This window comes from Macadamia integrifolia, chromosome 9, assembly GCF_013358625.1.
Source record: "Macadamia integrifolia cultivar HAES 741 chromosome 9, SCU_Mint_v3, whole genome shotgun sequence".
Classification (NCBI taxonomy): domain Eukaryota; kingdom Viridiplantae; phylum Streptophyta; class Magnoliopsida; order Proteales; family Proteaceae; genus Macadamia; species Macadamia integrifolia.
In genome coordinates, this window is record NC_056565.1 from 41,956,982 (window position 1) to 41,975,288 (window position 18,307).

The 18,307-nt window shown below is 38.3% G+C and overlaps 1 protein-coding gene across 1 annotated transcript in view; it reads right to left on the reverse strand.

Annotated features, from left to right (window-relative positions):
• LOC122088538 (protein BLISTER-like) overlaps positions 1-17,889 on the reverse strand; it is a 30,865-nt gene extending 12,976 nt beyond the window's left edge. The window contains exons 1-7 of the mRNA XM_042657833.1: positions 17,391-17,889; positions 14,730-15,417; positions 14,002-14,615; positions 13,170-13,289; positions 11,037-11,102; positions 3,950-4,060; positions 579-655 (exon numbers count right to left, since the gene is read on the reverse strand). Of these exons, the coding sequence (XP_042513767.1) occupies positions 579-655; positions 3,950-4,060; positions 11,037-11,102; positions 13,170-13,289; positions 14,002-14,615; positions 14,730-15,417; positions 17,391-17,468 (1,754 nt within the window). The 5' untranslated portion in view covers positions 17,469-17,889. The remainder of the gene's footprint in view (positions 1-578; positions 656-3,949; positions 4,061-11,036; positions 11,103-13,169; positions 13,290-14,001; positions 14,616-14,729; positions 15,418-17,390) is intronic.
• Between the last annotated feature and the right edge of the window lie 418 nt (positions 17,890-18,307).

The following is an 18,307-nucleotide window of genomic DNA, read 5'->3' on the forward strand; positions in this document are numbered from 1 at the left end:
GCTAAAGTGCCACCAAGCATAACAAACTAAAACTCTTGAACCAGGGCCCAAGGTGGGAGTGGGGAGCAGCTTTTTTACTTTTCAGTGAGCTCAACGAAGGCGCAAACTTCATCTCTCTGCAGTCCTGTCATCAGGCCTAGCATCAAGTCTGATGCTTCTTTTCATTGTATAACCTTACTGAAAAAAGAAGTTCTTCTCTTACCAATAAGAGGAAAAGATATTATCAATATCTTAATTTCCAAGTCTGAATATCCAGAAGACACCAAACGGGGGAGAACAAAGAAGAAATATCGAGTACAAATGGACCCTTCTTGTGGCATTACACAGAGTGAGAAAATTCTAAACTGAGCTTATGACAATGCTAATTGTCTACACTGTGTTTGCTTGAGAGTAAACTTCGGTTTCTCTAAAATATTAACTATTCCTTTCACCCAACTTACAAAGTATGTAAAAGCACAAGCAATCATTCAATTCTGAAAACAAGATTTGATCAAAGACAACATAAAGGCAGATAATTAACTAAGCTCAAATAATATGGTAGTAAAAAGCGTAAAATGAAACAAAAAGGTTGAGAATACTTGTATGAAGTAATTTCTGCATTTGAGTTCTCCAATTGTTTCTCCAGCTTTAGCTCATTTGACCTCAATCTGAGAGCCTGTTTAAATAATTCATATGAGAAATTTCAAAAACAAAATGATCTAGTAACCAACCATGGAAATTGTACCAAAGTCCGACCCAAAGAAGACAAAGTAAGCTAGATGCCTAGATTCCAATAAGAGATCTCTCAGATAATAATAAATATTACAAATTTTCAGATATGGAATAAATTACGTACACCAATCACAAACTAAAGACAGACTCATATAGTTACAAATTCAGAGCTGTCAAAGTGCCTTGCCAAGGCAGTGGCGAGGTGCCCTGATGCCCAGGCAATCAAATCGTGGGTATACAAAAGGGCGGGGGGGGGGGTAGATGTGAACAGAAAATTTTGACCTTTTAAGATGTAATTTTTTAAGGGGAGTAATATGTAAAATAAGGATCTTACTTCTTTACCTTATATATATATACAAGGTGGAGTAATGCATAAAATTAAATTTATCTGTTTTTAACATTATTTCAAGAAATAAAACCCATATAATGGGATTTGTTACATTGTCATCTTCTTCTTCGACACCGGAAATGAAGGCCACAGTGCTTCTTCTTCTCCCTTTTTTTCCCATGGATTTGAGACCTGGGAGCCTAGACAAATGGCAACAGTTGCCTGGGGCCTGGAATACCACTTTGGCACCTACACAATGCTTAAGCGATGCTTTGACCACTATGACGAAATATCAAAACTAAAATTTACCCACAAAAAAAGGAGATATCCGTACATGTATCATAACTGACAGGTGCCAGAAGCATCAGCATGTGGAGTGTGAACTGTGGAATACGAGTGCAACGTGGACCATTGAGAAAAAAAGGGGAAGACCCTATACACAGTAGGCCATAAGGATGGGTGGCCCACTAAATTTGACATGTGGCTATCTTGGGTGTTATCACTCGACACAATGATCAGAATGACAAGAGCATCACTTGACACAGAATAAATAAGTAAGGTGCTGCCTGAAATAAGGCATAGTACAGGACAGAGTCATAATACCAAATGCATTTTTGACCAAAAAAATAAATTTTACCACATGCATTTAAATGGTTCATGGTCATAACTGTCCCCACTCCCCCAAGCTTGCCTTATTATTTTGTGCAGGCCACATGAATCCAATCCTTTCATTCCAACCTATCCAGAGCTATATCTTCTGTTAATTTTAGTAAAAGACGTAAAATGATAAAGATCCACCACTGATACCTTATATGCAACCCACCACAAACTAGTGGTCCCCATGCATATCTTAATCCTTTTCATCATATCCATATGCATAAATTGGAGTAATCAATAAACTACAAGCTATACTTTAAAGTTCAAACAAAGGTGAAGCCCCTATATCATATTGGAATTATATTAATTACTGTACAAGTGGCAACTGGAACATAGTTGTAATCCTTTCAAAAGATGCATTGTACGGAGTCCAAAATTTGGTCACATAGTATAATGAACAGAATCAACAAAAGCAGTCAATTACAGGCATGAAGTTCAAGGTCACAACTTTCAATTGTTTAGAACTTTCAGTTTAATGTCCCAGATTTATGGAACTTGCGGACATGCCTTACGCTGGCTGACATGTAAGGAAAGGAGTCAAAGGAGCTTAGAAAGCAAAGAGCACTGAGTGCTTGGTGATAGACCATATGATGGGCTGCCTTTCTCTGACTCCTCTACTGCGGTTGGCTCCAAACACTTCGTTTCATGGACTATAAAGACAACTTTATTTTGTGCAGTTGACCAGACAACTCACTGGGATTTGGATATCTATGGGTTCATTCACTATATTATTCATCAAAGAAAAGAAAGATATGGCAAAATATTATTTATCAAAGAAAAGAATGACAAGTGTTCAACTGAACACGAAACTAAAGACCAACAAACAGAAGATGAAATGTCTCTGATCTATCTATAATATGCTAGTCCATGCCTTTGGATGTTAGTCGTTAGTCCTCTTTAGAAGAAACAAAAGTGAACACTGGTTAACTGCATAGTTGTCACGGCGCCAAGGCGAACCAAGGCAGTGGAAAGTTGTCTAAGCGCTTAGGCGAGAAGGCGCACGCCTTGAGGCAAACAAGGCGACCAATTGTTATTTTTTATTTTTCCTATTTTCTAATATTATTTAGTAAGCTATATATACCTTGTATCATAAAAAATCAAGATTAAGCAACATCAAGTCATTAAAAATCAACATTAAGCCATATTAAATCATAAAAAATTAACATTAAGTCATATTAAGTTATAAAAAATCAAAATTTAGAGAAATACTCTGGTTCTATAATAAGTTTGACTGGTCAAATGATATTATTTTTACATGAGACTTTTTGTATCAGTTATAATGTAAAATCAGCTTTCCAACAAGTCTAAGATTACTTAAATCTAAGTTGTAATGACAAATTTATGCTCCAGTCAAACTTATTTTTAAGTGTGCGAATGTTGTTAAAATCACCTGAATGAAAATAATTTTATAGATATCAAAACAAAAAATTATTTTACCAGACTTTTGGTTTTTAGCAATGTTTTAACATGATAGAATTTATAAAATTTTCAAAATTGAGAAAAACTCCAGCATTTAAAAGTTGAAAATCGCCCCTATAACCAAAATCCAGTTTTTCTTCTTGGACTGGGGGGTTGACTTTTTATCCTTTTGGAATTTGATTTTTAAACTATTTTTATTGGATTCAAATAGGGGGTATTTGCTTATTTTTGAATAAAAGCATTTACTTAAATGATATTTGATATAAATAAGTGCCAAAACACAAGACGGCATGCAGTGCAATAAGGCGACTGTCGCCTAGGCCCCAGGCAAACCGCCTAGGCGACGCCTTGACAACTATGGTTAACTGACAATCAAAAACTGTTATCTGAAGGGTTTAAAGTCCATTTGTTTTTCCTTTCAATAGTAGTCAAGGTGTTCTTTGCTGGAAGGTTGCCTTGGCGTTGCCAAGGTGGATCCTAGGTTCCTTGGTGTCACCTTGGTTTTTTTCCCTCTGCCACTGCCTCGGAATGCCTTGTCACCATGACAACTATGTTTCATTCTTCTTCTTTTTTTTTGGGTGGGGGGGGGATCAGTAAAAAAAAAAATGAACTCAATATATGGTAATGATAAGTGTCATCAGAAGCAAAAAACCTGGTGAAAAAACCAGGGAAAAATACACAAAAGAAAGTAGGCCAAGCGGGGGAAAAAAAATACTAGAAGACGAGTAAAGATGCTTCAGAGATAACAAAAACTTAATTTCTTGAAACATTAAAACTTAAGAAGGAAATTTTACTCGATGTAGACTAGAAATTTAGCAAGGAAACAAAAACTACCTTTTCTTCTAAACCAATGACCTCAGAAGCCAATATTTTGGCTCGTTCATCAGCAGCGTTACACTCAAGTCGAGCATTTGCACAGTCCATTTGGACAGACTCCAGTTCCAGCTGCCACCACCAAAGTACGCATAAACAACACCACTTGGAATATCAGAATCAATATCCAATAAACTAAAATATTCTTAAAGCTAAAGTAATATTATAATAGTTGGGAGAAAGAAAAGAATAGCCGCCTCCTCATTATGTAATGCATTTTTTCCTTCAAAATTCCAATTTATGAAACAATAGCAACGCATAGAGCAAATGTTGTAAATAATGAGTTTTGGTTGGTGTTAAAGTCAAAAAGTGGCTCTCTTCTTTTAGTTGAAGAATTAATGTGATAGTGCAGCCATCTGGTCAGCATTACTGTAAGAAAGAAACCATAGAGACCACAAAAAATGCTTCACATCTCTCACACAGAACAAACAAAAAAACCATAGGGCGTACCCAATGCACAAGGCTCCCGCCATTGGCGGGGTCTAGGGAGGGTCATAATGTACACAGCCTTACCCCTGCTTCGTAGAGAGGTTGTTTCCTAATTTAAACCTATGACACTTAGTCGCAATCGAGCAACCTTACCATTGCACCAAGGTCCACCCCCAAATCTCTCACACCAAACATGCAAAGAAAATGTGTTAGTAAATGCTTCAACATATCCGTAAAAACTAGTGATTGCCAATCAAAAAACAAAAGATTAATAGGGAAATCAGACCACTTCCACCAGGGTGGGGGGAGAAAAAGGCATTATATGTAAATCAATAACAAATATACAAGTAATGACAATACTAGGTAGTGAAGAATATGAGATGCTAGTGTTATAATAAATTTACAAGCACCTGAATCTGAAATTATGAGTCGGATAAAGTGAACCCCAAAAGACATTAGTTTGTGGGTTAAAAAATGTAGAAAATTTTGATTTTAAGTAGTAAGCATTATTTGAGTTAATCAATAAAATATATGATCACGTCATACACCCCATAAATAAATATCTTAGGAGTGGGCTAACGGTCTAACCTGCCCAAACACCCAAGGTGGCACACATATATAATATATAATGATTCAAAATCAAATGGTCATAAATAAAACACTTCAAAATAAATAATCTAATAGAACAGGAAAAGTACCATATCAGTAACATTTGGGGAAAAAGAAGTGTAAAAACTACAAAGTGGCAACACTTTTACAACCTTTATCAATTACCACTACTTAATTTCACACCTCCATAATTTATGAAGTTATAACTCATGCAATTTAATAGGAATAGACCCTTTTCCAAGGGCTTGATTTTATATAGTTCCTACTGTACCTAGAATGCAATCTTTAGACTTAAAAATGATTATTGCTATCAATAAAAGGATTAGATGAGATGAAAGAGTGGCAATTCTTCCATCCAGCATATTGAAGTATCACTGTTCAGAAACAGCGCTAGCGCTATTTGGAACCTGGCCGATAGGGGCACAATTGTCCTATCGGTACTCTTTTGCTTTGTTAGGGTTTTGGTTGTGTTGGGGGTTATATCTGTAACTTTCTTTGGTTTTTTAATATATATGCATAAGGAGAACCTGCGATCAGTCATTCTAGACAGATTGCAGGTTGCTCTCCACTTTTGGGACTACTTGCGATTTTTCCTCTCTCTTCTCTTTCTCTTTCTCTTTCTTTTCTTCTCTTTTTCTGGTTTACTGGTTTGCTTATAGGAATCTGGGATTGTAACATGGTATCAGAGCTGCTGTAATCAAATCGATTTTTGGTTGATCAATCTCTGCTGATTTCCGCCTTAAGTGTTCCCCTTTGGTGCGCAGCCACCTCTTGCTGCATATAGTATATTGTTTTGGCCTGGTTTATGATGATTTAAAGTACAACCAGGCGTCTCAAATACTAATACCTGAGTACCATGCCTTTCTTTGAAATCGCTGAAGTCTACACTCACAGCGACTCAAGTTTTTTGAATTTTTCATGGCCGCGGCTCCTATTTCTGGTTGTTTTGTGGCTGCCGCCCTATGTGTGAAGTCTCTACTGCCTGACTTTTGAAGTCGCTGCTGCCTACTACCTATCTACCTATGCTATTAGTTTTTTGAAGCTTCTTTTGGTACTCCCATCAAGGTTGACTCGACCCCAACAGCAGCAGCGCCTATCGCCTGAAAAAAAATTTTGAATTCTTTGGTGTTCGATTGCTACTTGGCTGCCGGTTTTCAGATCTGATTGGTGTGTGCATCATATTTGGCTGTCTCTACGACTACTTGCTGGTCATATTCTTTGGTTCTCATGGCTGAGATCAAAGAGACTACCCCTATTACTACCCCTACTACTGCCTCTTCTACCTCGGACAACATTAATGTCTAGATTACTTCCGTCAAGCTCAAGGGAAGCTTCAACTACCTACTTTGGGCTCAATCAGTGAAGGTGTACCTGATGGCTAAGGGAAAACTCAAGTATACCACTTTTGATCCTCCTTTATCTTCAGCCACTGGTTATGATGACTGGATGAAGGAGAATGCCCTTATTTTAATCTGGTTATGGAACAGTATGGAACCAGATGTGGCTGCCAATTTCATGTTCCATTCTACTACAAAGGGAATATGGGATGATTTGCAGAAAACATACTCTCAGGAAAAGAGCATGACAAGAATTTATGATATTTATGAGAAGTTGTTTCAGTTTCGCCAGTCTGACAACTCTCTTTCGGAGTATTACAATACATTCAGGGGAATGATGGAAGAAGTTAATGTTTTCCAACCCTTGATCACTAATATTAACAAGCTGAAAGCTCAGCATAATGAGTTTTTTGTCTCCAAGTTCTTGGCTGGTCTGGATAATGATCTGAAGGCAGTAAAGGATCACTTACTTGCAGGTGACACGGTTCCTACTCTGAATGATGCCTATTCCCGATTGCAGCGAATCACCTCCTCAACCAAATCTGATTCGTCTTCTAAAGACAACTCTGCTTTTGTAACTAACCGTGGACGTGGTCGCGGTCGCGGTCATAGGGGAGGACATGGGTCAGTTGGTCGAGGTTCTAGTGGACAGCCCTCCGATCGTGCTTCTCGACAGTGCACATACTGTGGGAAGCCCAACCATACTGTTGAGACTTGCTAGGCAAAGCATGGCAAGCCAGAATGGGCAACCCAGTTGGCCAATCATGCAGTGTCGAATGATGGTACTGACACAGTGTCTTCAATTGCTACTAAGCCTACACCTTCTTCAGGAGATTCCTCTACCAGTCTGCGCGATGATATCAATCAGTTGCTCCGGCGCTTGCACACTCTTGAGGCATCCTCTAATACATCCAATGGTGCATCTACATCCTCTGCCACCCTAGCCCACACAGGTACATCAGCGCTTCTTACTACTACATCCACCCCCTGGATCATTGATTCAGGCACTTCTGCTTATATAACCGGTAAGTCATCTCTTTTTAACAACTTTTCTAGTACCAATTCTACTTCTGTTATCCTTGCTAATGGTGCTTCCACACCTGTTCTAAGTCATGGTTCTATTTCACCTACCCCATCCATCAACTTATCCTTTGTCTCACACGTTCCGCAATTTCCAATAAATCTTCTCTCTGTGAGTCAATTAACCAATTCATTAAATTGCTCAGTAACATTCTTTCCTTCTTCCTATGTTTTTCAGAATCTTCACACGAGGAAGACGATTATTGGAGGGCGTGAAAAGGATGGGTTATACTACCTCAACAACGGCTGTCCTACCTCTTCTGCTTCTGCTGCTGCTGCTACTACTTCTGTTGGAGACGTTACTCCCTTCCAATGGCATTGTCATTTAGGTCATTTGTCACTTTTTAGGTTACAACTTTTATTTCCTAGTTTTAAGTCTATCCCTAGGTTAGAGTGTGAGGCTTGTGAGTTGGGGAAACATCACCGTGTGTCATTCCGATCTCGCTGTGTCTTTCCCATCTCGCTCTGTGTCTCGTAGTACATCTTTATTTTCTTTAGTCCATTTTGATGTATGGGGTCCTTGCAAAGTCAGTAATAGATTTGGATTTCGGTATTTTGTGACATTTGTGGATGATCATTCTCGCCTTACATGGCTTTACACGTTAAAGGGCATCTAAATTTTTACATGTATTCCAAAAATTTCATAATGAAAGAAATACTCAGTTTGGTATTCCTATTAAAATCTTTCGATCTAATAATGCTTTAGAATATGCTCAAACTGATATTTCTGATTTTTGTGATACTCATAGGATGATCCACCAGACTAGTTGTGCTTATACTCCACAACAAAATGGAATAGCAGAGCGCAAGAATCGACACCTCCTTGAGGTTGCCCGAGCCATTATGTTGCCTATGCATGTTCCTAAGCATTTCTGGTGTGATGGTGTTTTAACTGCATGTCATTTGATTAACCGCATGCCATCTTCGGTTTTGTCCAACAAATCTCCCTTCTCTGTTATGTTCCCAAATCTACCTAGTTAACCTGTTCCTCCCCGAATTTTTGGGTGTGTGTTTTGTCCATAACTTGCATGGGCAAATTGATAAGTTGTCTCCTAGATCTACTAAATGTATTTTTTTTTGTTACTCTCGTACTCATAAAGGGTATAAGTGTTATGACCCTACCACACACAGGAACTTTGTTAGTGCCGATGTGACCTTCCTTGAAGGTACATCCTTCTACCCTCCTCCAATGTCCCCCTTTAGTATAGAGTGGTCTTCTCCATCCCCTCCTCCCATACAGCCATACCCTCACTTATACCCTTCCTTGATGCTCCTAGTGCCAGTGACGCACCTCCTCTATAGGTTTATCAGCGCCGAAAGAAGGATGGACAGCCAAGTGGCGAGGTAATTACTACAAATGCTTCACTCTTTCCACTGCCGCCTCCCTCTGGTGAAGCTCCTCTTCCTCCTCAGCCTGATGACTTACCAATTGCGCACAGGAAAGGTACACGTTCTTGCACTCAAAAATCCATGGTTGTGTACCCTATTGATAACTTTGTGTCTTTATCTCATCTTTCCCTCTCCTATCCATGGTCTTACCCTATCTCTTTCTACTAACCCCATTCCCCATACCCATAATGAGGCCCTACGTATCCCTGGATGGAAGGTCGCCATGAATGTAGAAATGGATGCTCTCTTGAGTCGTGGTACCTGAAATCTGGTAGATTTACCTCCTGATAAGGATCTGGTGAAGTGGCGCTCAATGTACACTATCAAGTATCATTCTGATGGCTCTGTTAAGTGGTTGAAGGCCCGTCTAGTTGCTAAGGGGTATACTCAGACATATGGTGTTGATTACTTTGAGACCTTCTCCTAGGTTGCTAGACTGAATTCTGTTCGTCTTCTTATTTCTCTTGCTGTCAACTTTGATTGGCCTTTATTTCAGTTGGACATCAAGAATGCCTTCTTGTATGGTGATCTGCAGGAAGAGATGTATATGGAGCAACCTCCAGGGTATATTGCTTAGTAGGAGAGTACAGGTCGTGTGTGTCGCTTACACAAGGCTATCTATGGACTTAAACAGTCTCCTCGGACATGATTTGACAAGTTCAATGCTACCATAGTTACTTGTGGCTTTTCTCAGTGTTATTCTAATCATTCCATGTTTGTTCGTCGTAGAGGTGATAAGCTGGTTGTTTTGATAGTATATGTTGATGATATTATTCTGACTGGGAATGATGAGGCAGGAATTTCTGAAGTAAAAGATCATCTCCAGCACCATTTTCAGACAAAGGACCTAGGCCAACTTCATTATTTCCTTGGGATTGAGGTAATCCGCTGCAATAAATGGATCAGCTTGTCTCAAAGGAAGTATGTGGTGGATTTTCTATCTGATATTGGGATGCTTGCGTCCAGACCCGTTAATATCCCTATGGATCCTCACCAAAAATTTGGTGTTGATGATGGTGAACCCCTCCAGGATGTGCATCAGTACATGAGTTTGATTGGCAAGCTGATTTACCTCACTATGACTCGTCCTAAAATTTCCTATGTTGTTGGAGTTCTTAGTCAGTTCATGCAATCTCCTCAAAAAGCACATTGGAACGTTGTTGTTCGTGTTCTTCAGTATCTAAAAGGTGCCCTTGGAAAAGGGTTGATTTATTGTCCTAATAGGCATATGAAACTAGTGGGGTATTCTGATGCTGATTGGGCTGGCTCTACTGATGATCGGAGATCTACTACTGGATACTGTACCTTTGTTAGAGGTAATCTTGTTACGTGGCGTAGCAAGAAGCAGACTACTATTGCCCGGTCCAATGCCGAAGCAGAAAACAGAGCTATGGCTTATACTTCTGTTGAATTGATGTGGCTGTGTCATTACTTTTGGAGATGGGATTTCCAATGACCAAGCCAATGAAGATGTATTGTGACAACCAAGCTGCAATTTACATTACTAGTAATCCGATCTTTCATGAGAGGACCAAACACATTGAAGTAGACTGCCATTTTGTTCGTGATGCTATTCTGAAGAAGCTGATTGAAACTACGTTTGTTTCTTCAACGGATCAGTTAGCTGACATGTTCACTAAGCCCTTGTTTGCTCCTGGTTTTCGCAGTGGTTGTACCAAGCTGAGCATGGGTGATGTGTATGCTCCAGCTTGAGGGGGAATGTTGAAGTATCGCTGTTCAAAAGTTTGGAACCTGGCCGATAGGGGCATAATTGTCCTATCAGCCTTCTTTTGCTTTGTTAGGGTTTTGTTTATGTGTTGGGAGTTATATCTGTAACTTTCTTTGGTATTTTAATATATATGCATAAGGCGAACCTGCGATCAGTCATTCTGGACAGATTGCAGGTTGCTCTCCACTTTTGGAACTACTGGTGATTTTTCCTTTCTCTCTTCTCTCTCTTTCTTTTCTTCTTCTCTTTTTCTGGTTTACTGGTTTGGTTAAAGGAATTTGGGATTGTAACACAGCAGATATAAATACAGATTGTAGTTAACCGAAAAACACCTGCCACAATCTGCAATAACATAGGAGGGAAGGGAAACAAGAAAAGAAAAATAAAATTGTATAAGATGAAAATTCAGATCATAAATATAATGAAATATTAAATTTTTCTACTGCTTAGGAGGGAAAAAAGCTATAATACTAACCAGCTGGGCCTTGATTTCCTCCTGTAACCTTTCCATATCAGATTTTAGTTGGTTGACAACTGCTCCCTAATTAGAAAAAGATGTTTTTAGTGAAATAGCAGACCAATCAAATGAAAAGAACATATCATTATTCATAGAACAAAAAACAAACAACCAAAAAAAAATTCTGCTTCCATGAGATGCACAATAGCAAACATAATTTAGAAGGAAGCAGATCCAAGGATGTGGTTTTTTACGTAGGCAGTACATAGGTCATAGAATGTACAAAATTATTTACCACAACATGTCCAAAACAACAGTCCTAAACCTCCACAACTAGCCATCAAAATAATATAAATCAGAAAAGGAGACCAGATAGGAGCCATCGTGCGTCAATTTCTGTTGTGCAGTCGTCTGCACCTGGTGACATTAGAGTCAATATGGTAGTGGTGGTGTCTCTAAGAATTTTAGCACTGGCTCTCCTGCACCAGGCCCAAACACTTCCTTGCAGTGAATATGATCCTAGAAAAATAATGGACAGTACCTTGGATTGGATGAATCATCATTATCTGAGATCATCATTCACCCTCAACAATGAGAAGACCATGGTTCAAAAACTCGGCGATATCTCACCCAAATCTGGGATATTTCGGGCCCTTTTTTTTTCTTTTTTAAGAAATGAAATTTCATATGAAACAGAAAAGACACAATTTCGGTCATATTTCACCAACATTTCGGTCATTTCAAAAATGCACTATTTCATTGAAATTTCGGTCATCTCGGTCAATTTGTTACGCTAATTTCGGCCACTAGCCTCCCAATATGGCCAAGTGAAACACATGGAAAAAGTACACTATTTCGATGAAATTTCACCGAAATGAAACGATTTCTTGAACCTTGGAGAAGACTGAAGGTGGAGGGAGATTCTTTCCATCCTCCTCAATTAATTCTGTGAACTATGTAAGACCCTTCACGGTTAACTAACCACACTACATCAGGGAGAATCATCTCTTGATCATCAGGATTAACATCTTGTTTCAATTAATGCCATGGTCACCCAAACACCTCATTAGAAGATCTGACAGAATGTTGTTACGTTCTATCATTAGATCAATTTTCCATTCCATTGTTCTTTTCAATTTGTATCTAATCCAACTTTGACTAGTATACCTGTAAAGAGCTTTTGCCTTTTGATTATGGCCCTCTCTGCCAGCATGAGCGAATTTACAGTTACACAGTACTCAGGGATAGTTATTGGATGGCTGCAGTATCAACTGGAAAGGTCCTAGATGCTCCATCATCTTGACAAGCATAAATTTTATATATGCTTAGCCTCCTTAGTGAATATTCATCCAATGGGGGCCTGGGTGAGCAAATGACATAGATGACTTAAACAAAGCAAGGTGTGGTGAAGCCAAGTCTTTATAGCAGGGATTCCATTCCTCTATGAGGATGTCTCTTTGGTGTTCTCTTTCTTTTGCACTGGAGCTTTGGGCTACTTGCTTTGTACATTATTTGTCTCACCAATATAATTTCATCATTCATAAGAAAGGGGGCAGCTTCAAAGAAAATTTATTTGATGGAATAGTTCCGCCTCCACCTGCGATCAACTTTATGAATTTTTGAGGCTGTTACAGGTCTAAGAATTAACTTACAGAGAAACACTTTAATAAGAATTGGTTCTGTAGTATCAGGCTCTTATAAAGGTAGGTGCACAATGCAATTATGGGACTACAACAGCTAGTAGCTCTACAAGTTCCCTAGACTAGATAAAATGCAGAAACTTTCAAATGAGCTCAAAAGGTGTTGGGGATAGAATCACACATTAGAACTCAAAAATAAGATATCATTTAAACGTAACAAGTATGAAACAATTATGGCACAATGACAGCTAGTCTTAAGATATGATTCATTATTATCCTTATTAAAGCTTGAGATACACCATAGTCATGCTTATATAATACAAAGACAAACTGAATGACAAGCAAAATAAAAACACAATTCTTGGACAAAAAAAAAAAAAAAAAAAGGATGATATTTGATAATAATATAATAGAATAGAGTGGTTTATTAATATTCTACGTAGGTCTTTATTTCGTACTACTACCTTGAATAAAATCATGCAGAATAATACTATTTCTATTAGAAACCCACCTGCTGATTATAGCTTTCAGTCAGAGATGAATTTTCAACAGCTAATGACTCAGCTAGAGTTCGCGAACCATCCAGGGCTCGCTGCAAAGAGAATTTTTCTTGTGTCAAATCTTCGATATGCTGCAAGAAAAGACAACTAGTGTAAGAAACATTAAGTGGAAAGAAATCCACAACCCTCAAATTTGTGAACAAGAAAAGGCTAGGCAATGATTGATACTTGCTGTGACATGAGTATGAAGTTATATTCAACAGATGTAAGAGATCATTTTGTTAGAATTTGGGAATTTTTTTTTTTTTATCTTGAGGCATGACTGCCATGTACACAAAAAAGCAGAACCAACAAGCATAGAAGCTGCTAAACTTTGAACTGCATAAAAAAAGGTGCAAAAACAAGAACAATTGATATGACTAGAAATTTGCTAATTTTCAGATGCTTTCCTACCAAGAAAGCATTAGGTGGTAGGATTCTTTACAAGAGTACCAAGAAGGTATTCAACAGATGTAAGAGATCATTTTGTTTTCTTTTGGGAAATTTTCTTTTTATCTTGAGGCATAACTACCATGTACATAAAAAAGCAGAACCAACAAGCATAGAAGCTGCTAAACTTTGAACTGCATAAAAAAAAGGACAAAAACAAGCACAATTGATATGACTAGAAATTTGCTAATTTTCAGATGCTTTCCCAACAAGAAAGCATTAGGTGGTAGGATTCTTTACAAGAGTACCACGAAGGTGGACATAACAGGCACTGTATTCAACAAACCCAAAAAGAAAAAAAACAAGGATAATAAAGAGAACAAGATGTGGAGGAGGGAGAGGAAAGATTTGAACCTGTTCTAATGCTGCGAAGTCTTCATCATGTTTCAATAAAGGGAACTCAGGCTTCTTCTTCTCAATGCTATTTTCCATCACATTCTGCCTCAGTGCTTCCCCCTCATTAGTAATATGAACTGGATTACCCACAAGAGGTACTTCATATCCACTAAGGAAATTTTGAGTTCCTGACTTAGCAGTAGGTCCCATATGTTGCAGCTGAGAATTAAATGATGGCAGGGCATCAACACTGTGAATCTTCGAACTTTTAGACATAAAGGGCTCCACTTTTTCCAATTCCGCATTTGTGAAGTGAGACTCCGAAGATACTCGGGGCACATTAAGAGAGTCAAGGAAAGATGGACGAGGTCGCCGACTGCCAGTTTCAGTTGAAGCTGAATGTAGTGAAACATGATTGGACAAACTTCCGGTATCTACACCATAACCAGTAGATGGAGACACTGATTTCCGCCATGGTGCATCGTCCACACTTTTGTGATGACTATTAAATCTGCTAAGCATTGATTCCCCCATATTTAAATTCGAAGGACTGCTCAAACCCACACTAGCATTGATGGATTGCTTAACTTCAGGAGCAGACTCTATTGAGTTGGTCCTTGAATGAAAGTAATCTAAAATACAAACCCACCATCAGAATATATATATATATATATATATGTACACAGAATGCAGAAAATTCAAAGATAAGACAAATTCTTAATCAAAAGCCCACAAGACAGTCTTACCTTCGTACATGGTAGATACATTGCCACTGCCTGATTTGCTGGCAAAACCCAAATCACTTTCCATGGGAACACTAACTAACCCAGGTTGTGTGATACTAGAATTTTTTATTCTATAGTCCATCGAAAATGTCTCATTTTCTTTTGACTGAGCTTCACCCATGGAATAATAACTAGATTGATAACTGTTCTTATTGATATCTTGGATACCATGTCCTGGATGAGGGGCAACAGATGGCTCCATAGTAAACTCATACACTAGTCCACCTTGATTTCCAGGATAAGCACCAAGCTCGCTCTTTTCTTCATTGTACTGATCATAATAACCATGTATTGATCCAGGAAGACCTGAACCATCAGAGTTCTTAGCACCCTGATCATTTCCAGGCTCCTGAACTCTATGAGCAGAAAATGTGTCATAATTATTGGCTGAAACAGAAGGCTCACCATGTGTCCCACTAGAAGAACCCAGGTCACCTTTGGTATCACCTGCTGTGATGAATCCAGACAGTTCGGAGGCAGAAACACTCTTTCTTTCAGATGTGACAGCACCATCTGAATCAATAAGTCTTACACGTTCACTTTCTTGTGGCTGTTTTTCATGTTCACCAAGATCACTAGATTGTTGCTGACCAGTAGGTGCAGGCTTTTTAGCACGCCCTTCTGCCCTTTTCTTACGAAACTCCTCCAGCTGCAAAGTTTAACAAAACAAAGTTAAAGAAATGCGAAGAACTACAGCTAATGCCAAGTAGGAGAAGTGGACCTAACCAAAAACATGATTCCTAATGTACACCATCAACTCAATAAACGATTGAGCCAAGATCCTAACCAATATGAAACAGAGTTACATAAAAAAAACTTCTCAAATTTGCATTAAAGTTATAATAGAAAAAAATACAAGGAAATGTATGCTTTATATTTCAGCACAACTTCTTTCTCTCTTTTTTATGTGTATAATATTCTTTTGACTAATTTTTAGTTAGAAAATCACGCATACAAAAAAAACCATAAGGTACCAACAGTTACAAGGTCATAGTTTAGACAGTATATATTTTTGCTATATGTTCAATATTTATATATATTTGAGTAAAACTGGATCGTCATAATGTTGAGCAAGGTTTGTGAACCTTTTATATTTACAAGTTGCCACATGACAGCAAATTGGTAAGACAACGGGTGGGTACAAGGCATAAACGTCAGGTCACCCATTTCATTGGCAAAATTTTAACCCAAAACGATCTTTCTATTTCAAAGTGCATCCAATATTAATAGAAATTCACACACATGCTACTCAACTCAACTAAGCATTATCCAACAACATGGTGTCTATATTGATATTCAAAGTGCATCCAACATTAATATAAAATCACGCATACTCAACTAAACTCACCCTTATCCAACAACATGGGGTCGGCCACATGGATGCTGTTTCACGATTCAACTCTATTCAAAGCTATATAATCCATGAAAAACCACACATGGGCCACCAACCACTATGATCGAATGCACTGAAGTACAGCAGATCACCCTTGATAAACAGTTGTAATGAGGGTTGTGGTGGGACTAGAAACTGGGCCAACAGTAGAGATAAACACTGGTGATAAGGCCCACAGAATAGAAACACAATCTAAGGGTCAGAGGTGCCCACAGCAGATGTAATGCGTCTGTTAGCTTGCTGCCAGAATTAGAAACTAAGTAAACTATGTGACTATTAGGTCAGAACACCTTCAAATTGACACTAACAATAGGTAATGTTGGTCATAGGAATCCTGAAATTATCTCTCAAAATGGATAACCAGAACTGAAGTTACCAAAGTATTCCCAAAATGGCAACTTTAGAATTTAGATCAACCAACAGTAGTAGCCTATAGTCACCTAAGATGGGTCTCAAACTACTATCGGAGGTAGGATGGATGTCTCTTAAACGCTTCAAAAGATCAGCCACAGATGATGGCTAGATAGGGGTAATGGCTCAAGAACAAAATTAGTAACTCTAGGAAGAAAGATAGAAACTTACACCACAGGTTTAACCAGCCATTATATGGGCTTAAAATCAATGTAGAGTAGATGCTGTGTGAGGAACAAGATGATACCAGAAGATGCTCTGAAGATGAAGGCCAGATTCTTAAATATTGTGGCCTGGAACGAATGCCATTCCAGTAGACTTAAGGATTTGCTAGTCATTGCTCAAATTTTTGGTACTTTAAGTTGATTTAAATTGTTATATGTCATGGTTTTTGAAGCAAAAGAATGGAATGGCGTCACACTTAAATGTATCCTCAGAGTTGTGACCAAAAAAATATCTCAGTGGCTAAACAGGGCATAACATCCAGTCTTGAATAGTGGAGGTAACAATTAGCTTCCATCTTTCGTGCCCCTAATTCAATATACTTCATACAAGAGATATATAAGCATTGGCTATTTAGCTTCACACGGAATTGTGGCAACCATTGGATGCGGTTTGTAACGATGAATGTTTTCTTTTGTTTATTTTAATCCTAACAGTTCACAAGTAGGCTTCTTTCTTCTATTGTTAAAAGATTCCACGACAACAAAACTCAAACAAAAATCCAAACAATGCCAAAACACAGAGATCAAGCTGAGAATATATATTTTTTTCCCCAATTGAATGCTTAGACAAAGTAAAATAGAACGATATCATACCCGGCGTTTCCCAGCAGCTTCAAGATTCCCTCTACGTGAAGAAGCTCCTGAATTGGGCAGCACCTGCGCTGAAGCCATCCAGGAATTCTCAAATCTTGTCCGATTTCTCGATTAGATTCTTCACCATAACGGATTTCTTTCTCCGAAATCGTTGAAAACAATCAGACCAACAAAAAACCCTAATCAAGCAACCTCAACGCCTCACGGTTCGAGACGAAAGAATCGAAAACAATCGACAAAACGATTACTAGAACAATCAATGAATCCTGCAATAAATTCTACAAGCCAGCCAAATCCGTCGGGAGAAAAAATATATTCAATAAACCATATATTCGTTATCAGAAAATGAAAAATCCGATCTCCATAAAGGAGATCTGATAATAATTTAATTCAGATCTCCTCAATTTCGCTTTATTCTCCTCTTTCTCGCTTTCTCATGATTCTTGTTTCGTTTCTTTTAATCATTTTTCCGTCTACATCTCCGATTGCAAATATGTTTATTCGCCGGTTTCCGGTTCCACGTTACGTTACTCTTCTCGCTCTGGCAGAAAGCATGGCCGATTTCATCACCCCCACCAATTGGATGGTGACAAGTGGCCAGTGGTCTACACACATGTCCGACGGTGGATCTCGCGGAAAGCTGTCCTTCGGTTCAGTTTCGGTTCGGTTGAGAATACAATATGTACAAATTGAAACTGACTCAGATTAAATAGATTTAGAAAATCTAAGGTTGTGTTTGTTATATACTCTCCCCATTCTAAAGCTAGAAAATATAGAAGAATTGGTCAGTATTTATTTGAAACCCAAAGTCTATTCCAATAATACATATCAAATGTAGCTTAAAACTAAAAATCAAATTAATTTGGTTCAGTTTAATTAATTCTTTTTACAGTTCGCATTAGTTTTGATACGTTTTT